Source organism: Megalops cyprinoides, chromosome 24, assembly GCF_013368585.1.
Source record: "Megalops cyprinoides isolate fMegCyp1 chromosome 24, fMegCyp1.pri, whole genome shotgun sequence".
Taxonomy (NCBI): Eukaryota; Metazoa; Chordata; class Actinopteri; order Elopiformes; family Megalopidae; genus Megalops; species Megalops cyprinoides.
In genome coordinates this window covers 16624414-16648029 of record NC_050606.1, presented here as the reverse complement: position 1 = coordinate 16648029, position 23616 = coordinate 16624414, and the positions used below count along the sequence as shown (strand labels likewise).

At 45.0% G+C, this 23616-nt stretch overlaps 1 protein-coding gene across 1 annotated transcript in view; it reads right to left on the bottom strand.

The window, feature by feature from the left end:
• The window catches only part of LOC118771570 (transcriptional activator GLI3-like), a 70858-nt gene that overhangs the window by 2629 nt on the left and 44613 nt on the right, over positions 1–23616 (bottom strand). The window contains exons 5-14 of the mRNA XM_036519576.1: positions 22813–23018; positions 19356–19511; positions 17256–17457; positions 14073–14289; positions 11642–11755; positions 10036–10176; positions 4113–4262; positions 3697–3861; positions 2956–3243; positions 18–375 (exon numbers count right to left, since the gene is read on the bottom strand). Coding sequence (XP_036375469.1) covers positions 18–375; positions 2956–3243; positions 3697–3861; positions 4113–4262; positions 10036–10176; positions 11642–11755; positions 14073–14289; positions 17256–17457; positions 19356–19511; positions 22813–23018 — 1997 coding nt within the window. The remainder of the gene's footprint in view (positions 1–17; positions 376–2955; positions 3244–3696; positions 3862–4112; positions 4263–10035; positions 10177–11641; positions 11756–14072; positions 14290–17255; positions 17458–19355; positions 19512–22812; positions 23019–23616) is intronic.

Sequence of the window (23616 nt, the reverse complement as noted above, 5' to 3'; positions counted from 1 at the left end):
TAGAGACCGGGCCTCACCGTTTCCTACGATGGGAGGCAGCGTGGGGCCTCTGGGGGGCGCTGTGGGGCTCAGGCGGGGCAGGCCATAATTCACCTGCTTCAGCCTCTCCATCTTGACATGCTCCACCCACCGCAGAGGGGCCGCGTTTCGGCGCCCCTGCAGCGCCACCGTGGCAGTGGACACGGTGGAGTCCATGATGGGCGCCTGTTCCTCCCCCCCCTCCTCCTCCTCCTCCTCCTCCTCTTCCTCAGTGGCGCTGAGCTCACCCGCAGCGCGCCACCTCAGAGCGAGCTGGATCTCACCGCCGGAGTGGCCGCCGAGGGGGGACTGGCCACTGCTGTGTGTAGACTGACCGCCAGGGCTTGGCTGAGACGCCTGGAGAGAGAGAGCAAGAAAGAGAGAGGACTTGAAAGAGAGGGAGAGAGGGAGACAAAGAAATGAGGAGAGAGACAGGGAGACACAGAGGGATAAGGAGACAGTGGTGGGGAGATGGGGGGGAGAGAGACATATGGGAAGAGAAGGAGGGATGGATGATGAGAAGGAGAGAGGGTGTAAGAGAAAGAGAGGGGAGGAGAGAAGAGAAAGACTATCAATCAGTGTTTTGTTCTGAGATATCGATACAGTCAGATCTAAGTGCTGATGAAGTGTGGATCAACACTACCAGACCAGTCTAGCATACTATGATGCTGAGAAGATGTCTACTGTTATGAACATGCTAGAGCCCCTGAAAGGGCAGGGTTGGTCAGATATAAATATTCTGTACAGAATAAATGCATGGTTTAAGTGAGATACTTAAACTTCATAATTATTGGGCACCTCTTGTCCATACAGTAGCCTTTCTGTAAGAATAAGTTCAGTTCTGGATTGTGCCAATCCTATGAAGAAAAGGCTGTAGAAAAATATCGATATATTACACACATGAAAGACATATACTGATATATATGCCCTTCGTATGTGTAATGGATACATTACACACATGAAGGACATATACTGAGCTGACGTTAATATTGACAAATGGTAAAATGCATGAGGTTCAGAAGTGCAAACATGAAGGACCAATGGCAAACATTCACCAAGGCTTAAACAAAATGAAATAAACAATCCCGTATAGGTCCATCCTCAACTTTGACGTCTGTTACTTCAGATACGTGTGTCAGTTCTGCCATTGTTCATGTCATTCATTCAGTGATAATAATACAACTTACTTTGTCCTAATGCTGGAAAATCCCATCACTAAAAAGCATATACCAGTGGCATACGCTCTAGCTGGTTAACAGACAATTCTGCTTAACTGCGCTGCCTCTTTTTAAATACAGAATTGCAGGAGAGTGACTCATCCAGCCTTCTATAATTATCAATACAGAGAAAGGCAGACTCAATTATGTGGGGAGGAAGAGGACACAGATTTGTTTGCGCTCTCTTCAGAACAAAAGCGGGCAAACAATGGCTGCATTTAAGACTGGCAAGTGCCTAATTGGGTTGTTTACTCTAATGTGAAACGATGATGGTCGAAGATGAAGGCGCCGGTCCACACAATGACCAAAGGAATTCCTTTTGTGGAGCCGTGATCAAGCCGTTTTCTCACACTAATTTTGAAGAGCGCAACACAGCACCTTTTATGAGCGCTCTTATTTTAGCCTCAACGACGCGCTTCACGGACAGCGTCAGAATTACGTGTTCGAACACCAAGGCTGCGTGCTGTTTAATTAACAGTCTAGTGTTCACATGTTTGTTAGCGTAGGGGACTCAGAGAAGAGCATGGTTCTTCAGTACAGTGGGCAGCAGTGGGGTGTAGTGATAAGGAGCAGGGCTTGTAACCAAAAGGTTGCTGCTGCTGTGTCCTTGGGCAATTACCTCAGTAAATATCCTGCTATATAAATGGATAACATGTACCAATTGTAACCTGTGTAAATCACTCTGGATAAGAACATCTGCTAAATGACAATAATGAAATGTAATGTAATTGAAGAGAAAATAGGAGCAAATGCCACTGGGACAGGATTACAGGCAGATGTCAGAGATACTGGGAATAAGAAACACAAATAATCATAAATAAATAAACTCTCACCTGATTACTCACTGTCCTTAGAGAAAGCAAGTAATGCACAGAGCATTGGAGGGAAAAGATACAGAGTTATGACTGGGACCAGTGTAACAGCCAGTGTAGTTAAGCTCAAGGCAGCATGTCAGTCCTGACATTTCCTTCTATGACATCACAGCTCTGATGACTCAATCAAGCTTGGACAGTGTGGCCACAGAAGGAGTTTGAACACAAGGCAACACCGTCCAGTTTTAGAGTAACAACTGAAAGGGAGATGCATTGGGCATCTGAGGAAAAAAAAGAACAAATAACCTAACAGCTAAATTCATTATAGCCAATCCATCAGATCATAGCCTGAATGAATTCAGAAGTCTGAACCACCTCCCAGTGACTAATGACAAACCCAGTAATCATCTAGGGGTAAAACAAATCTACTGCTAAGCCAGTTAGTATGTCAGTCAGTCAGTCAGTAAATGAGGGCCTCTGCTATTGCAAGGATGGTTTCATTATAGCAAAAAAAATATTTATACCTTTATATTTTTGGGCCCTCAAGTATTTACACACCTGCTAGGCATATACGTTAGTCACTTCTGATTAGTGCTTGTGCCAGAGGTTTTATTTAATTTTGGCCCTGGCGCTATTTTGGTAGATCAGAAAGGTGATTGTTCAGAGCAATTGATACCTTTCAACATTTTAATCTCATAATCCCATAATGCTCAGTAATGGCATGATGGAGTACTACAGTCACGATTTTCACAGTCTGACATGACCTCACAGAGTGTACATTCTTTCCTTATCGCTCTACTCAAGCAAATGAGTTCAATTTGGTGTGAATATTTGTTTTGTTATGATGCTGTATTCCTAAAACTCAAATTCAGTCTCTGCACCTGGATGTTAGCGTGATTCTGACGTACCGCAGGTTTCTCTGATTTGATGGTCTTCAGGCACGTCTCCTGCCTGGAGCTCGCGTGGCTGTGGTCCCGTTGGTCGGTGAGCCCGCCCGGGGGCAGCTGTCCAGGGGGCCGGCCCTGGCTGTTACTGCCCGGGTCCTGGGGCGGCGGAGGGGGGCGGGGGTGCGCATCGCCCCGCTGCTTCTTGGTGACGTGGGCCTCAGGGCCGTGCACAGTCTTCACATGCTTGCGCAGGGAACTGGGGTCCGTGTAGCGCTTGGTGCAGCCCGGGATCTTGCAGGTGTACGGTTTCTACGAGGGATAAGAAAGGGGTCAATCACAGCATTTTAAAGCCTGAAAGTGGGCCTCCTTTAAGATTAATGGTCACATGACAGGCATAGAACAGAGAGAGGGGGTTGATATTAGCACAGGGAGGGAGAATGAGGAATGAATGAATTATAAGTGCATAAATGAATTATAAGTGCATAAAGTATATAACATCAATCTCAGTGTTCAGGAGCATCACACAGATGAAAGAATAGGAAGGGCATATGCTCTATGCTGCAGTTATAATTGAAGACTGCAGAAAGTATTTTACTAAGTGAGTGTGTGTGTGTGTGTGTCTGTGTCTGTGTCTGTCTGTGTGTCTGTGTGTGTCTATGCAGGCATGTCAGCGAAAAGGCTGGAATACGCGTGTTTGAGTTTGTGGTATTTGGAGTGTGAGGCCAGATTGGCAGCGTGTGTGTACTTGTTTTGGACGCGCACCTCGTTGGAGTGCGTGCGGTTCTGGTGCTTGGCGCGGTCGGAGGCGTTGGAGAAGGCCTTGTTGCAGCCCTCGTGCTCACACACGTAGGGCTTCTCTCCCGTGTGCGAGCGCAGGTGGGTCTTCAGGTTCTCCAGCCGTGAGTAAGCCTTCACACAGCCCTCAAACTGGAGCAGGAGAGGAGGGAGAGAGGACGGAGGGAAGAGAGCAGAGAAGAGAGGGAGAGAAGAAGACACAAAAGGAAGAGAAGAGAGAGAGGGTGGAGGAGATGAGAGGAGACAAATCAGAAATTGTATATATTTTTATAACTGGGAAAATACGCAGTCCGAAATAGAATAACCAATGTAATGACTCATACATGATATACATAATTTCAAGAATACAATACATAAGCAGATATTTCTGAGTGGAGGCTCACCGTGCACTTGTGTGGCTTCTCTCCGGTGTGGCGCCGCATGTGCACCACCAGCATGTACTGGGCCTTGAAGGGCTTCTGCTCCCGGGTGCAGTCCAGCCAGCGGCACACGAACTCCTTCCGCTCGCCGTGGATGTGCTCGTTATTGATGTGCTGCGGTGAGAGGGAGGACCAACATACACGCATTCACACACAGAGCTGCAGCACACACTGGCCTGGACACCCCCACGCAGGGATATCACCCCCCCCCACTGCACCTTTTTACATTCTGGCCCACTTCAAAAATCCTGGATCCACCTACAGTCACTACATAATTTCAACAGTATGGACTTAAAGCAGAAGAGAGGGAGACCCTTTTGGTTGGAGTGAGCGAAAATCTTCCTGATTGAAATAACACAAATATACCACAAGAGGGTACAATTCACAGATACTGATCTCAAAAACTACAGTGCTACTGAGCTGACAACTAATTGTGGGATATACAGTGAGACCACAGTTAGGGTACATGTGTATCACAAAATAGGTGAGTGTGTTTTGATCTGGAATGCACTTAGTGTGTCATTACGGTTCCTGTGACCTTATGCCACTGTACCAATGACCTTTGACCTTACACGTACATTAAATGAATTTTTTTTTTCCTTTTTCCATTTTCTCCCCAATTTGGAATGGGGAATGTACATTAATGTACATTAATTTTCGGTCCCATCAGCAACATGGTTACACTAATGGATAATTTCAATCCATTCTTACTCTTGCATACTGGACTTTTGTAATTCTACTTAACAAGACAGCCAAAAATGCATATACTTCGATCTACTAGGAAGTATGCAAGTACGTAGTTTGTGAGAGGAAACCTTCATGTTCAATCTATGTAATCTATGTTGTATCGATGAAAAAACATCAATTTTAAATCAATGAATTGAAAAGCATATTTTCCTTTTCAGACCATTTGGCTAATTCTTACACTTTTAAAAGGCAGCAAGCAGTAACTGTCAATGTAATCCTATTTTGAATTGTGGCTTCAAAATAGTTCCAACTGCAAAATTCTGAGAAAGACTCTGATATAAATAAAAGGAAATGATTATTAGCAACAGCAAGGGCAACTTTGTTTACTTCAGAGCTGAACCACAAGACAAGTATATTAATTAAAACGAGACCAAACCATTTCTCCCTCATGAGAGGGTAAGCCAAATCAGAGAGGCTAAGTGGAAGAGGAAACCACTTCTGCACCTCATTTTTCTTCTTTCTTTTCTTCTCCTTCTTTTTTTAAGTGGATCAAACTCTGGATCCCGTGCGGAGAAATCCGAGGGGAGCCTGGAGCCACGGCGTCTGATTGCACCAGGATTTCAAACGGGACACTGTCACTTCCCATTGCATCTGCCAGCTGCCCCGCCATGACGGGCCCTGACAGTTGTGCTGCCGTGGCAACTTCTGAGCCGGGTGGGGGGGGGGGGGGGGGGGGGGGGGGCGTCAGAAGTTCAAACGAACCATCTCAAGCGCCATTTCACAGCCCCCTCCCGCGTCCCCCGCCCCGCCCGCAGCATCGCGCCGGGTCGGAGTCGTTCGCGGGGGCTGATTGACGAGGCGGCGAAGGAGAGGGGGATAAAAAGCACACAGACGCAGGAGCCTTAAGGGCAGGCGGTCTTGGAGTCAACATCTGGCTCCCTCAGAGAGAAGACACAGCGAAGCTCCCGGAAGCGCTCTTCCCCAACGGTTTAAACACTGGGAGACAGACACAATATCCTGAGGACAGGGGACCTGTGTTATTGCATTCCTGAGCAGGGGGAAGGAGGGAGTGCTGTGCCCTGGAGAGGGCAAGAGAGAGTCACGCATTCCACGTGATGCCACCAAGACGGCTTCATTAAGGACTTCTTTGTGACTGATTTTTGTACATTAGGCTTCGCTGACCACAATGAACGCTGCACTTTGACGGGAGTGTAAGGTGTGGTTAATACAACCATCCAGCTCACACACCTCAAAGTGATTGTTTTTTTCCACTACAAATCCCATAATGCACCAGGATAGAGATGCCATTCGAATGATAGGCGCATCTTCCTGATATTGTCTGACGAACTCATGGGTGTTTGAGCCATAGGGTGATGAGAACGGCACAAGGAGGGAACCCTTGCAGACAAACCCACCCCTACCACAGAGTGAAGTCAGTTTGTTCTGCTGCTGTGGGTTCCCGGTCATCATCAACAGATGACATGGTTAGGCTTGAACCCGGGACATAGGGCTCAGCCCACGTGTGAAATGAGCGCCTTAACTGTCTGAGCCACTTTGGAGCCCTGGAGAAAACGCCTTTAATTCTTCTGAGGTTTTGTAGTAAAGGGAATCACTGCATCACCAGACCTGTCTACCGAGGGGGCATTCAGCATCCTGGTGGAGAGCAATCAGATCAGCTGCTACTTCACACTCCGACCTTGCATGCTAATGACTTATGGCTACCACAGACCTAACAGCATCACATAATAGATTTTTTTTTCCACGCTGGGAGCTCAACAGACAGACACTGATAACAGCCTGCTGCATTAATTCATCTCTCATTGACTCACAACTGGAGAAGTGCCACCAAGATAGACTTAAGGGGCTGTTTACCAGGAAACTTCAAAAGGCAACACTGTGCAGCTTCATCAAACACAGACTGACAAGCCACAAGTGCCTCTGTGATATCAGTCCAGAAGTCCTTTATACAAAAGATAAAAAGACCACAGTGAGGGACAGAAAGAGAGAGAAAGCAGGCAGAGGTGTCAGAGGTCTGAAACTGGAATGTGTGATTTAGTGAAGACACTTCATCTCTGATTAAGACACTTTAGACAGATGATGCTCCTATGCCTCCTGCTGATCAAAGCAAATCTCCATTTAACCAGCTGTGGAGATGCAACCTTTAACACGGACAAATCATTGCCCCTCCAGTTTTTAATTAGCAAATGAATGTGCATACAGCTGTTAAAAGCAGCCCTGTTTTTAACCAGTTTCCTGCTCTTGCCACAACTAAGCTTTTTGTCATCAGTTTCACCTGAGAATGTCAGTGTACAGGAAAATGCCACTGTGAATGTCTGCTCAGGCATTGGGTAATGGGTTCATTGCTTGATTGACCACACCTCTTACTAGGAAATACATATCAGAGGAGATTGTGAGAAGAAAAATGGGGGCAAAGACAGAGCTAGGGACAGTTTCTTGTGGTTTATGCCTTGGTGGAAACCTTTTTCTAGTTCTTGATTTAACCATTTTATCCATGCTATATGTGCCTCTTTTGACATATCCTGTTTCTTTATGATAGGCTAAGCATTTTTGATGTCTTCATTTTTCTGTTTTAAAAAAGAAAAACCTTTTATAAGAAACTTCTTATAATCAATCCTCCTGCTACCCACACATTTCAGGGGTCCGGCATCAGCTTAGTAGCATTGTAAGGGCAGGGCACATTCCCTTCCTCCAAGAACAGCCATATTGCTGCAGCTGAGATGCCCTCCAAATATATGGCACAAAGCCAGAGCATCAGGGTGACCACTGGTACCTATTCTTACCCCAGCACTAACTCCCTAACTCTGTTCAAAGCAAGCTCTCTTCCTGCCGTTCTGGAGTGCCCTTATGAAGACCACAGTGAGCTGTTCTCTCAAATTATCTGTAGTTAAAGGAGCTTTGGAAAAATATAAGTTTGAATGTAAACCCCAGGGAAAGAGTACAGCTGGACATTCCAAAGAAACTGCATCAATGTCATTAGCAAAGTTAATATCAGGGGAAGAACAGGCTGAGGAAAATCTCTCACGTTTATATGCTGTATATAGCTAAAACTAAGAAATTGGAGGTTGTGCACAATGAATCATTTTATGTTAGCTTTGTATAACAGCTCCCATCAGCACCTGAGTGAAGGTTTACATATTATCTTGCCTACCAACTCACTCCTGGTTTTATAGAATTGACAGAGATGGCAAACGGAGTGGAGGTTCCTCTCGGCAAAGACCACAAATCCCTCTCCTGCAGAGACTCTGAGAAGACTCTCAGCTAGAGCACCAACCCTTGGAAAAAAGACAAGAACGTGTCAAAATTTAAGCTTAACTCTTTGAATGCTGTCAGCAGCCTATTCCGATGCACATATATCAGTGATATATACGGCCAAGCAGTAGTGTCAAATGGCAGACAGCCAACGAGAGCAATGGATTCTTTGGAGGGTGATGGGATATGGGAGGACTGCAGGAGAGCTGTATATTATTACCACCTGCTTTGAGAGCCAAGACAAGTTGGCCCACAGCTGCAATCGTAATGTAAACCAAGCATAGTGTCTCACTGTTCTCACACTATTTCGGCAATATTGTAACAATGTTATCACAGTGCCGTTAAGTCATAGCAACACTGAATGTTGTGTGTTAGCTGGGGCAAGCTCCTTTCCAAGGTCCAGAGTCCATTTCAAAATCATCTGTACTGTGATTGAACTCAGAAGTTATTCATAAAATAGTAAAAATGAATGAAACTACTGAGAAAATATGGAACCCAGCCACTGAAACACAACCACAATCTCTCCTGATTGTTTTTTCCTTTTAGTCAAATGCATACTTTTCTGCCATCTCAGACATCATCACCACTGACCGCTGGTTAGTAACCTCCCATAGGTGACAGTCTATGGTTTTGATTTGGCCTAGCCTATGCCTGAGGACCAAACAGTATAAAAACAGACTAAAGAGGTGAGAGGAAACACTGTCCAAAATGGCTGCTTTGTTCTCTTATGTAATACTGTTTACAAACAAGTTGAATGGACATCTTTCAACCTCATTAACGCTGCTTGTTCTATATGGTAGATGATTCAAATTTTGACTGTACCATGAAAGTAAATTCATTATTTTTTGGCTTAATTGTGAACAAATGTATTATTACCCACATCACCACTAGGTAGAGAGGAGGTCATGTGATCACACTGTGTTTGCTTGTGTGTCTGTCTGTCTGCAGTCAGTGTAACTTAAACACTCTGGACTGATTTGGACAAAAGTTGTGAAATGATTCTCAATGGGACACTGTTTTTGATCTGTTGATTTTAGGCCTGCAATGTCTACCAAGCTAATAGTTGACTGTAATCTGCTATTCTTTTAATCATCACCATCACAGACTTCATCATCATCATCATCGTTGTCATCATTACTGCAATGTTTGAACACAGACTCACAATGCTAACAAGCTTAGAACAAGCAAACCCTGTTCAAATGAGCTTAGCAGACAGGTCACAGAGGATAACAAAAGGAAGCTTATGATTAGATTTTGCAGGGCTAAATCCATTACCTTCTAGTGTTTCATCTGGATCTCACAGCAAAGCATGCTCTTTGGGCCAAGAGCCTGTAAACAAAATCCCTGAAACCAATCTGTAACAGTATTAAACAACAGACAGGGCTTTGTCCGTAATGATCCATAAAAGGTTTGACCGTATAAATCAGGAGGGGAAAAAAACCTTTGCATTGAGTACTATGTAAAAGCAGGTCATAAAAATGCCATTCAGTCTGCAGGCTGAGATCATATGCGAATCTTTTTTTCCCTACCCGCTGATGTTGGGGATTGGATGTAACCTGAAACCATGGGGGGGGGGGGTGCATGACCCTATCTGCCCAAGTGAGGACTCAGGCCAGGCACCTGGAACAGCAGTGTGTGACAGTGTGTGAGCCAAGGTGCAATGATTGTCCCATTTAAGCATGACTATCTGTATGAGCTATTTGTATGAGCATCCAAGAGAGGTTACTCGTGATGAGACTCCTGTGTGTGTGAGTATGTGTGTGTGTGTGTGTGTTTTTGTGTGTGTGTGTGTATGTATGTGTGCTGGTGTTTGTGTCTGTGTGTGTGTGTGTCTGTGTGTGTGTGTCTGTGTGTCTGTGTGTGTGTGTGTGTGTGTGTGTGTGTGTGTGTGTGTGTGTGTGTGTGTGTGTGTGTGTGGGTGTGTACTCACATGCACCAGCTGCTCCTGTGTGTCGAACTCCCTGCAGCAGGCCTCCCACTGGCAGTTGGTTTCGTACGCCACCTCAGTGTCCTGTTTGGACTCATCCTGGTCGCCCTCCTCCTTCACCAGCGTCGTCCCCTCAGGCTGGTCCTGTGGGGGCACATCAGCGTTACCACAAAATGCCACTGTTACACATAGTGCCAATTACATTTACATTACATGTACATTTATTCATTTGGCAGATGCTTTTATCCAAAGCGACATCCAACTGAGGCAGAGTACAACACAAGGAAAAAGCCATATGAGGAGCTGCATAACCGAATTTCAACAGTTGGCTAGACGAGGTACAAGCTAGCTGGTATAGATACGAGTGCATGAAACCATTTGATTTTTTTCATAAGAAATTACACTGTAAGGCAGGCACAATCGCATGTAACACAGGCAAAAACCACTACACTGCAGGCAAAACCACAATACCCCCACTTTAATATGGCCTTGAAAAGAAACAACAGCAGGACAGCGTCAACATAAATTTAACAGAGCTGTACCATCACAGTACAGTTTACATGTTTAACCAGCCTTTCACCAGGGTCTGGGAACAGTGTTCAAATCTGAGGAAAGGAAATGTGCCACTAAATTGTCGCTCAGTGTTAAAGCGTTATACATGTCCTGGTGTAGGCCGCACGTTTGAAAAATCTGTTCCCTCGTACGTGTGTGGGTAGTTCCATTACCCCTGGCATATTTCAATGTCAGTTTAAAATGTCTGAGAGCGGCCAGGGGGCTTTGTCCGGGATAGATTAGGACGTGGGTGCACCCCTCTACACACAGCTGCAGGTAATAAAGGAGTTCTTGGGGCTGCACAGAGCAAGCGCCGTGGGGGTTCCCAGCCCTGCCAGGGAAATGGGGGTGGCCTGTGAAGCCAGCATGTGACCCAGTCACAAAGATATATTGCTTCAATGCTGCAGAGTAGGTACTATATATTACCAATGATGTACACGTTGAAGGACTCTCTCTCTCACACACACACATACACAGTTTCACACATACAAAAACATTCATCCCCATCCTTGGTGACCTGTGCAGCACACAGAGCCGGTAGCCTATCCCTGCTGCAAGTGAGATGTTCACTGCCTTTTCGCCACATTTGTTTCACATTTTGCCTGACATGCCACAGTGAAAGGCATTGGGTTCACTTTTATGTGAAGGGAGGAAGAAAGAGTGAAAGAGAGAGGGGGAAAGAGAGGAATCATTTGCGAGACAGCTGTCACTAAAGGGCACTTCCAGGACACATAAAAACTTTCATAAAAATACAAGCACACACCAACACCCCCACTGACAGTCTGCTTGCCCTTTCATTTGCCTGTTCAATTAGGAACCTGATCTTTTTGATTCTGTTACATAGTTATGTTTAGTTTCTTCTTTTTCATATAGCCTTCTTTTTTCAAACTGTAACCCCATATTTTTTTCTCATTAGAGGTGTTGATGGTAAGAAAGACGGAGAGACACAAACTCAGGAGGACAGTGGACAGAGAAAAAGAGAGAGGCAGAGACAGGAGCACAGATTCAGAGAGATGGCAGTAGGGCCCCTTACAGAGGCCAGGCTGGCTGCTCTCACCTGCAGGCTCCCTGCAGCAGGGCTCGGTGGCTCCTCCTCCAGCCTCACTTTAGAGCGCTTGTGGTGCATTGGGTCCCCCGTGCTGCTCACCGCAGACTCACTGGTGGGCTTACTCTGCAGAATATACACACACAGGCATGAATGCACAGACACACACACACACACACAGCCACATACACAGCCACATGCACACACAAATGCACAGACATATTTTAGAAAATGGTTGAGTGACTTTTTAGGGAACATAAGGGAATTTGTGTTATAGCGATGTAAGGATATTTTTTCTAGATTACTCACCAGGATTACAGTCCCCGGGCTTAGTTATTTTACAAAGGACCATTTTATTACAGTAAAGTCATTCCCCAGGTATGTACTGCATATACAGATCGTGGATACGCTGAGAAATTTTGATGTATTTTGAAGAAGGTGTGATTTCAACCTTACAGGTGATAGCAATACCAAAAACAGGTGAAAGCAAGCGTAGAATTCAGAGCACAAAAATTCAAGTTGGAACAATTTCCCAGAAATACCTTTTACATCTGGCAAGAGACAGCATTTTATGCAGGCTCTAAGCCTGGTGGACGCCAAAAGCAGTGGATATGTACTGTATCACTATTTAAACAGACACTCCGGATGTTGTAAACCAACAGTGGGTTCACCTATTACATTGTAATTCACCCTGTCACGATGCGTAGAGAGCAAGCCAAAATACCCATAAGGCCAGAGCCTGCAGTCCAGAACTCAGCTCAGCCTGATCTGACCGTTGCAATACCACACCCTCCACACATCGCACCCTTTTTCTCCTGACCTCATGTGCTTTTTCCAGGAGGGGAGTTCCTAACCCCTGCCAAGATCTCCTGAGGTAAATTATGTCCAAATGAGAGAGCTCCTTGACCTCTGGCTCTATCTTCATAATAACCCACAGTCATGCAGCACAGCCTTACAGCATTCCATTTGAATGTATACACATTCCACAACAGTTCCTACTAATGACAATCCCTTCCAAGGGAGCCACCCTCAGCTTCTCTTGAGTGTGGAGGATACCATTTGAGGAAACGCCCCAACGTGAATTGTACCAAGGGTTTGGGCTATGATTTTAGCAGTGCAGATACAGAAAATGCTACAGGCAGGAAGTGGCAATAAGCAATAGGTAATGGAAATGTATACTCTTAATGCAATAAGTCAGCAAATGTATATACACATGTCATTTTTACATGAGAGATTTGTTTTATGCATGGTAATGTAAGGTTCTTATTGAGAGAACGAAATTTTTAAAATTTGGAAAAGGACCATGACCACTTAGGATGTTCTCAGCCTGTTTAGAAGAGTACACTCTGTTGCAAATCATTCTGTGATGAACCAAATGTCAAGATGGTCTCTCTCATTCAGACAAACAAACCAAAACATTTTCAGCTGAGATTTAATTTCCTCCGTTGGAACACATGGCAGTTGCATGAAATATTGTGAGTAGTCCTTAGGAAGCTATATAAAGCTTTGGTTTAAAGATGTGCAATCTCATTTGAGCTATTTTAAAGAAAAAAAATCAAAAGCTAATAATTCATCCAACATGTGGAAATGACCAATTCCAGGATAAAAAAGTGAGAGCAAAAAAACCCCAGAAAATAAGTAATATCCTCCATGGGACTATATCTGAGCATTCTATTTATGGAGCTAGGAAAAACACACACACACACACACATCCATCCAGAACGCAGCAGATGAGTTGTGGTAAAGCATTTCCAAATGAATATTCCGGGGGAGAGCTTTCAGACAATCCTTATGCAAGCAACCAAACCTATATAAACTGCGCTTATCCACTAGCAAAGAAATCATACCCATCACTTCCTTCTTGTGTCAGCTGTTCACGGCACCCCTCCTCCACCCCATCTACACTTTCTTCCCCTGTTTACGATATCCAAATATCCAATTAATGGCCAACTTTGATCCGTTTATTGGACTCCAAGCCAAAGATTCCATGTCAAACAGCCAACCTTTACGCTCACAATGCCTGGAAGTTTGAATCTACTGAATTCTGAGTAATGGTGGAAGAAGTGGGATTCTATGCTAACAGCACCCTACATACAGTATGTCTTTCCTCACTGATGCCTGACCACAGATACACTTCAACACACCATTTCATTCACTAGATTTGACTCCATAGGTCTATTACACCCTTCTCTACCTGGAGCAGGCCAGATGAGGTACATCAAAGAGCTCAACAGCAACAGTGGGTGATGGTAATGGAGCCACAGCTGCAGACAGCACTCAGCAATGTGCCTCTCCATTAGGCATATCAAACCTCATACAGCATGCTGCAGAGCACAGAGTTACATAATGAGTGGTATTTTCCCAAGCTTATATTTCAGTCCCTCTGCTTTATTTAAGTGTGTCTTATGTTTTTTGGGGTCACAGTGACAAGGAGTTCCCTCACCTGAGAGGAGTCGGAGGCGGTTGCGTTGCACTCTGCAGAGCCGAGCCCAGGGGGCGCCGTGGGGATCGGCCGCTGGGTGGCGAAGGTGGGTGCTGGGTGGACGAGGGGCGGGCTTTGGCGGAAAGCCGAGCCCATCATCCCGGGCTGCCGACCAATGCGCTGCTGGTGCATCTGTAGGGCCACGGGGGATGGGGGGAAGGCAAAACTCAGTGCTGGGCTGGGGGAGGGGGGGTTAACAGGGGTGCGAAAGGTGCAGAAAGAAGGAGAGATGAAGGAGGGAGGACCATATTAGATTCATGCTGGACAACCATAACAACAATGTTCACAACATAAATCATTACTATATTTTCATTGCCATTGATTGTCGTAACTTGTCTCCAGCCTATTGCAGCAGAAGGTCTTACATTGGGGGATAATGTTACATAATGTTTCCACAATGTTTCAGCAACAGTAATAAGACACTACTGTCAGAGAAACAGACTACAGAGAAATGAACTTGGCTGAAATAAAAAAAGCAAAACAGAATCAAATTTCTATTTTAAAGAGGTATCATGGCATTTCTACACAGGTACGATTTGTCTTCTTCACTGGCGTAATGCCCTAAAGAAATGGGAAAACTGGAATGGAAGCTTCCACAGTGGAAACCATGGCTGTTAAAAGCCAAACCAAAAATCCAGGCCCAATCCAGTCTGACACTTTCCATGTAGTGAGTCACATTAATGAAACAAATATAGCTATTTTTCGACATGACTGGCTGGAGACAGTTCTTTCATCTTCAGTCAAGACACAGGATTTTGCAGTGGTTTCCCAACATGGCTCCCTCAAAATTGCCAGCAGATTCAATGCTGGCATCACAGATTACGCAGACTGACAGTTCTTTTTCCCTGGGAAGATGCTTTTCCAGAGCAGTTTTCAGACGTAGCCTGTGTATGCTGTTTGCTCACCTGTGGCCACTTCGCATCCCTTCTACCCTTTCACCCAAATGTTATGCTACACCAAAGGGATCCACAAGCTGTCTACACTGGATGGGACATGAATCAGAAGATGCATATCAGCACAGGTAGAATTAGCATGCACGCTTCCACCTAATGGCAGACTTCATGTTCTGTGACATCCTTTATTTGGTCCTCACAATTTATCTTTCAACAGGCTTTTCATTTAGCCGTCATTACCAAGAGTCCCGTCTTTGGGGACTCCTGCTCTAATTGCTCTTTCTCTCTCCTGTCCTCTTTGTGCCTTATCTTGCTTTTCTATCTGGTTTCCATTGGTTACATTCCTTCACTCCTTTCTCCCTCTGTTGTTTCCCTACTTCTCCTCTTTCTCCCTCAGTCTTTCAGTTTTGTCCCTGACAAAGTGAACAGCTGTGACTTTGCTGCCTCCTTAAGCAGCCCAGTAACTGCAGCAGAGTCCATGGGTCTAGCGTAGATGGAAAACATACTTGCGGGAGAATGCTCTTGGCGAGTTCAGGATGTCGTTTCTCATTCATCACCGCGCCACATGACACAACACAGAAATATGAGGAAAGCCATTTTTTAATGAGAGACTGGTCCCGAAAATTACGATCCATAAATAATCAACGCCTCTGTTTATTTTACAGTAGATTTCATTGCTTAATTGCTCAGCAGACAGCGGAAAATTTATTGAATGTGATTCAGGTTAAGCACTTTTCTCAAAGGTGCAACAGTGGATCACCTGGGAATTGAATCTGCAGCCAAATTTCAAATGTTGAATGTCTGCACATTTTGCTCCAGCACAGAGCAGGAGCATTATGGGTAATAAGGGGAATCCACTCCAAAAGGGGTCAACCCCCCATTCTGTATTGGGTTAATTTTAGTATTGATTCCAGGACCTACTCAAACAGACTGTTCTTGTGCTTTTTGTAATAGTTTTTTTTATAGTGACGGTATATAAATCAATAAGGACATGAATTTACACAGATGGGGGGTGTTTATATTTATCTGCCATCAAGATTCAGTTAGGATTATACACAGCCAATTTTTTTTTGCCTCCAGACATCTGCTCATTGTCGTCACAGACAGTGTGGTGTTAACAGTTTGTTTGAAAATGGCCTGAGCTCTGCCTTAACATGCTGGCTAGTGAACACATTGTGTATTTTGTCATTTTATAAAATAAAGATGTTTTACTGCACAGCTGTGTGTGTGAGAGAGAGAGAGAGAGATCCATTTTATCTCTGGAATTGGAATCAACAGGAAATACTTTTGGAATTTCTTCACGGGGGAGAATCCATTTTTCAAATGAAATGTTATTTCTGTAATCAATTCCATTCATTTCAATATGCCATCACTCATTATGGAGATGCATTTGGCCTCAGAGAAAGGGAATGGGGCTTGAGTTCAGAGTGGTGTTGGTGTGCAATGTTCCTGGATGAGGGCTTATACAGGCCAGACTTCCTAGAACTGGAGGGAGCAACAAAGAGGGTAGGAACCAGGCAGATCTTAAGCTGATGTCACTGTCAGACAGGTCTAGAGCAAGAGGGAGTCCTGTGGGTTAGTGACAGACTGTAACAGCCCCAATGACAGGTTTGACCCATACTTGATTGATATGGCAGACTGCAGTTTGGCTGAAATGTACACAGGGCCTAGAGACATTGGTTGCGGTGATTTACCTGGCTGCATCTAATGAGTTCAAATGCGGGTCAGTATTGAAAGGTATAGTGGCCATACTATCCTTCCCTGACAGCACCTGAGACAGGTATTGAATTTTTGCAGTTCAGTGTATGACACGTAAAAGGACAGGAGCCCCGTGATAATGTCAATTCGAAGATACTGGATTTTACTGGTTTTTGTAAGTCATGTAGAAAATATTGAATTGGATGGGGTAAGTCAAGTGTTAGTTATAGCAACAGGTTTTGGGTTGAATTGTATCTTATAATCATATTATTGTTATTGTTATAGTCTTATTATTTTACTGGCAGCTAAATCAAAATGAGTTGAGTGGTGAGTAGTATATCTCACGGTTCAATGGATTTTTGGGTATTGGATTCCGTGGTTTGTCATAGTCCAGTATATGATTTGGTGTTGGAATGGATACTTGTCTTCAGGTTACATGGATATAAAGACAAGTATTGACTTGGATATTATTGGTCAGTGTTGGTCTGGCTTATGTACAGGTAAACGCACAGCTGTTGGCGTGGACGGATAGATGCCCAGGTGCGGCCCTTACCTGATGGCTCCGGCAGACAGGTGTCCGTAGGAGCCGCTGGTGGAGGAGCTGGAGCGAGAGCTGTTGAGGATGGTGACCAGGGAGCTTGGCGAGCTGCGGATCATGGTCTGCAGGTTGAAGCTGTGGTCCGACAGGGGGGATATGGACAGCGCCCGCTTGCGGCTGGGGCGGGCCGAGATTCGGGAGCCGGGGAAGTGGGACCCTAGACGGACGGGACAGGGTCAGACATTAACATCAAAGAGGACGACCAGGGGAACACTGGCATGTCCTCCCAAACTCTATGGTCAGTTTCATGTTCAGCAACCTTTCTTGTAACTCTTTCCGCCAATATGATTATTAGTGCTCCACCAATGGCAGTTTTTGTTACTTCAGATACTGGACAAAGTGCTTCATGACGAAACAGAGAACTTGTGTTTCTCTCTTCCCTTTCATGGCATATCTGTCCATAATTGTGTAATTTCATCAGTAGATTTCATCACAAACTCAAGAATGGAACACTGCAAAGGAATGTGGTTTGGGTTATGATTAGGGCCCAATAGGTATACGGGTTTAACAATAAAATTATGACAAACTGTTTTTCTGTCCGCTTGGGTAGACAATGGCTCAATATTATTTTACTCATCCTTTGACCAATATTGATAAATGAAATAACATGACCTGTTCTTTGCGTCTTTTTGAAGAATCCGGCCCATACTTCTCAAAATAAATAAAAGGCTTTTGTTTAAGATTGCATCCTATTGCATCTTTAATTGCAAATTCAGTTTGGCAGCGAAAAATGTAGTTGAACTGACTACAGCTGTTTTTTGTTGTGCATTTGTTTATGCATTTCATGTTTCATTTGCTGTACAAAATTAAAATTTCGTGACCGTGTTTATTTTTTTCTTTTAACAAGAAAGCCGTTTACATAAAAGGTGGACAGGGCGTGTATTCATAATGGACTCTGCAAGCGGATTGACGAATGCGTTCTGTTTGTCTCGCCGCTTCGAAATGCCACAAACGAGGACGGGGAACAAGCCGTGGAGCACAAAGGGAGGGAGCGGGGAACTGGGCGTTCTGCGTGGGACGCGGCTGAATGGCTCCGTGACTCACATCCATCCTCTCGCTTCGGAGGCAAGGCAGTCAAATTGTGTCGCCTCTCGCCCGTCTCCGACGCGTCACGCCAGCGCCCGTGAACCGATTGAGATGTAAATCAGGCGGTTTTTTTGCGCCGCTCCTGGCAGATCGGGGCCCGACTGCGCTGCTTTGGTCTTTAAATTACAGAGCTGGAGGGAGTGGAACCCCTCCTCATCCCCCCAACAAGCACTACCGCCAGCGGCCTACATAAAGCTGTGCTATTCAGCTCTCAGAAGTGTACTCTTTCTTTCCTGTTTCACTAAATTCCACAGAGGAAAGAATGCACACACAAATACACACAAAGGTACACACACAAGCAAAGGGAAGTGAATGCATTTACTCACTTAGCTCAAATGATGGGACATAAGTAGGCCTATAGACGCATTTTAAGCAAAAACACAAATAGCTGTATACATGTGTAAGATCTGATATATACACATGTGTCTTGTTATACAAAGACACACAAACACAGAGCTATAGATATATAAGCTATAGATACATAAGTAGTGCACATACACAGTGATGTATTGTGTATGTGTGTATGTGCACTACTTATATATCAGATCTTATATATATATAAAAGCAAGTATGGAGTGCTGTGAGAATCTGTTTATTGTACTATATAACTAACAATGTCAGTTGTTACTGACAATCTCCACTTTTAAAAACAGGTTTTACACATAAAAGTAGCATACAGTTCCTATATTCTAATTATATTGATTGATGCATTCATTCAACCATTGAGATTATTACCATATAACCTAATACGTAAGCATGTGATAACTAATTTCGCCCGAAAATACCCTTAATACAAAATGTGCTGACATAATGTAATAATTACTTCATGAACATTTTATTAATGTTAGATAACATATTAGTTACAGTGGCACAATGGCACGCTCTTTATGTTTACCTGGCAGGTCAAGCCCAGATGCATGTGAATTTGGTTTTGAGCTTGTGTGTGAAGCAGTGCCAGTGTGGACTCACCCTCCATGGCCTGCAGGTACTCCATGTGCAGGGCGCTGGTGGCCGCTCCCGCCGTGGACGCCACAGTGGGGATGAGGTCGGCATAGGGGCTGCGCTGTCCCGTCAGCAGCGCCATCTGGTGGTAATATTCTGCCGTGGTCATGCCAGGGTGGGGGGCTGGGTGGCAGGATTGGGGGAGGGAGGGGGCACAGGAGCACAGACACAGAGTTAGTGAAATGGGTGTATGATTCATGGTTAAATGGCACAAAAATCTGTGGAGTCTGTTACATCCTTATAACAGTATAGCCGATGGAGGAGCTGGACAGTTTCAGATTACGCTGTGGAGCAACTGGTTTGTAATATTAGTGTAACAGGTTGAAAACCCAGGTAATAGGGCACTGTGCAAAGTACTCAGGCTCACCTGTATATAGGGTCACAGAATAATGTGAGATGTAAACTAGTGTGTAGCCCACAAATATATGATGTAAAAATGCCTTTCAATAATGGACTGGCACTGTATGTGAAATGTTAGCACTGTAAATTGCCCTGTAATGACTAAAAAGACTGAATGCTTTTTCAACTCTATCCTCGGGTGTATGGAAAGAAACCAGGATTCAAACCCAAAACCCACTGGTCTGGGTTTAAATGCTCGAACTTCGTACTGGTGCTCACATTGTCACATACTTCCCCCTGCACAGATGTTGTCTTTCTGTGTGGGGCATATGTGATAGGGTTTACTGTACCCTCCTCCCTCTCTTACTTTCTCCTTTTGTTTTCTCCTTTTTTTTTCTCTCCTGCCGTGGAGTGCGTGTTTTGCTTGCACCTGCGTTATCTCCAGGAGCGCAGCTGGCGGAGTGAGATACGCATCCGGCTCTTCCCGCCGCTACTTAGCGGCCGATTCGGCGCCGGCCGGATTCCACACAGATCCGCGCGCATAAAGGCACGGTGGTACGCCCCACCCCCTCTCTCCCCATCCTTCCCCAGCAGAAAACGGAGATCTAAGCCATTTAACCACATCCGCGATTTTAAACATCTGGCACTACGCGCGCATCAGTATGTAAATATCACTACCGAAGAGGGCCAAGGTGCAGGAAGGTAGAAACCGAAGAGAAAGGCTAAGATTATACATGCGGATGGAGATGGGGAATCGGGCTAGCACCAAAAAAAAAGTGCTCCACTTAATACTCATTTAAAAAGGACAAACAAAAAAACACTTAAAAGAAGCATGAAAAGACCCCCTCCTGTGTGATAAACATCCCGGACTGGCTCTATAAGCTTAAGAAACCATGAATTAATTCGACGCGTTCTTTTGGTTGTGGGCAGGGTGAAATATACTCATTAAAAAGGACGAATGAAAAAACACATAAAAGAAGGATGAAAAGACCCCCTTCTGTGCAGTAAGCATCCTGGGCATCTGTGAGTATAAGAAGAACCCATGAATTAATCTGATGTGGTCTTTGGGTTGTGGGCGGGAGATTTTTAACTGTGTTCCTCTTTATGCTTTAACCACATCTCTGTATTGAACTGTAATGGTGTCATCGGCCATTGGTTGGCTGAACTGTAAATGGAGAATTCTGGCTTTGCTGCATGGACTGGGGCCATATCCATGGTAAGTGACTTGGGGGAAACAGTAGTGAGACCTTCAGCTTGCAACCTTGTGATTACTATTATAACGCTTCTATATTTGAATCATTCATATTGTAACACTATTCTGATTTTAACATTGTGTGCTTCCTTAAAGTCTTATGACATTTGAAGTCTGCTACTTTCTGCACATACACTAGTAGCCATTAGTCTGATTATTTGCACAATATAAGTTGCTGTGGATAACAGCATCTGCTAAATTAATGGCATATACGTAAATGTAGTGGTGACATTCTAGTGTGGTCTTGGGCATTGAGGGTAATCCTGAGAAAAGATGTCAGATAAAAGGTGCTCTAGACCCACCATGGCAGAGTCTTGAAGGATTACACCCTCTCTTTAGGCCCACAGCCAACACATACCTTCCTCCTGAATCAAACAAAGTCTTCAACTGACTGTCACACCAGTGAACTCAAGGCAGATTAAACTGGCCGGAACGCATTAGCTAACCCCATTGACTGTTCTTCCTCGCTGCCTTTTCCTCTGGTGCTGACGGGAATCTTCAAGCACATTTCGGTGATGTTCTCATTGGGTGAGCTGACCCTGTCACCGTGGAAACTCTGCGAGCACCATTTTTAGTCATTGTTTGCAGAGGCAGTCTGAAAGGGGGTGGAGGGGGGGACTGCTGTATCAGGGCTCATTTCCTGTCTGAGACACTGCCAGTGACTTCAGGAGAGCGGGCAGAGGAATCTGTGGGCTTGCTGGCTGAGATCTGCTGTGTGCGAGGCAAAAGAGGTCTGGGCATTATATCCTCTGGCCTGCATGCTACAAGTGCTGTAAACACAACCATCTGCATAAACAAATGTACTTAGCTATTCACTTTTTTCTGGTTATAATGAGGGTATACCCCATTTTTTGGAAAATGGCAAATATATGCTAAGAAATTGAAAATAAAAAATAACCTTGTGCTTTACGGGAGAATAATAAAGTTTTTTTTTTTCTGAAATGACTGTGAAAAAACGAAACTGTGACTGGCTTTGTGAATGGCGATATGGAAACTCTGTGATGCAGACCAGGGACCAGAACGTGATGTAAACCAGAGCTGGACATAAGCGTGAAAGCAAAAGACTGTGATGGAGGCCAGCGCTATTGAGAGTGACATATTAGGAAGGCCTCCCTTCCACAGATCCACTCATCCTCTTCCAGCAGTGAGGAAAAGAGGAGGCCGCGAGCCCCACCCTCACTGGCATGAGCAGGCTAGGATAGCGTCGTCTGATTGGACCAGATCCCACAGGGGTCCTGCAGAGGGTGAAGGGGGCGTGGCTTTCAAGGACAACGCCCCAGCACATCCACACCCAAAAAATCTACACCCCTCCTTCCCTCTCCACTCTCCTCCACCCCACTGTCTCTCCAAGTTCAAAATCAGAGCTACACAAAGCAGGGGGTGCTCTACTGTACCTCGTGGGATCAAAGGGCCGAGGGCATGAGGTCACAACTGCTGCACAGGGCCCCATTCGGACCCTTTCCACAGGGCTGCTTCAGTCAGCTCACCTGCTGTGCCCTTACACAGCTGCAGTGAACATAATAGGGGTCTGCAGCTCCACGAGTGAGCTCTGAACCCCTATCCTTGTCACCCTACCGACTCTAATAGCCAACATCGCTACCAGCTGAGTGAAAGGCAATTTCCCCCTGACTCCGTAGGCAACAACGCTGGCTAACCGAATTCTCAGGAGTGACATCACTCCTGAAAGCACTCTGCTCCCTGCTACCCTTACGTTACCGCTTTACGCTAGATTCACACAAGTTCCCACTCCCAGCTGCGCTACATAAGCATCACCCCCTTCCACCGGCTCATCTGCATTGACTTCCATGTGAGAAAAAGAGGCTTGTAGCTCACCATTGGCCGGGCTCAGTCCCCGGGCAGCGGAGATCAGGGAGGGCGGGGGGCTGCCCTGCAGGGAGCGGATGTAGTCCATGTAGGGGCTGATGTAGGGGTGGGGGGGGCTGAACGGGGACTCCCCCCCGACTGAGGCGCTCCGGTGGGGGGAGATTCGGATGAGGGAGATGTCCGAAAACGCCGGACTGCCAGACAGAGGAGAGGGCCTGCAATAACAAACAGGGAAAATGAACAAAAGAACTCTGTGGCGTCCATATTTTGCACAGTTTCTGCAGTTTCTCACAGACATTTGAATGTGCAAATTTCAATGCTTGCAAATCACACTAACAAATGGATTGCACATTGTAGGAATCTACAAAGTTTTATATTCTCTGTAGCATACTAGCATGTAGTGCTAACCCTTTTACTATTAAAATTACATAATGAGCTTCTTTATGATTACATCTTAAGTTTTCATATATTTTCAGATGCAGTGTGGGATATTCTACAAATGTGAATTTTCTTCCTAAAGGTATCAACATTTGGAGAGAAATGTTGGACATTTTTTGATTGTAACTGGTCCGGGGGGAATTCTCAAGATTGTCTCAAATTCTCAAGAAGTTGTGTACTGCAATTTCTGAATAGCAGTTATATGTGGAGACTCAAGACCATGTGAGAAACACTAAAAAGACAGAGACATGCCCATGTCTTCAAGTTTCTGCCTTTCAGTAATCTTGCAGCACACAGTGCTAAGTCATGGAATATTATTCTTCCTATTATATTCAGGACATGAAAAGACAACTAAAATTTCAAATGTCAAATTAG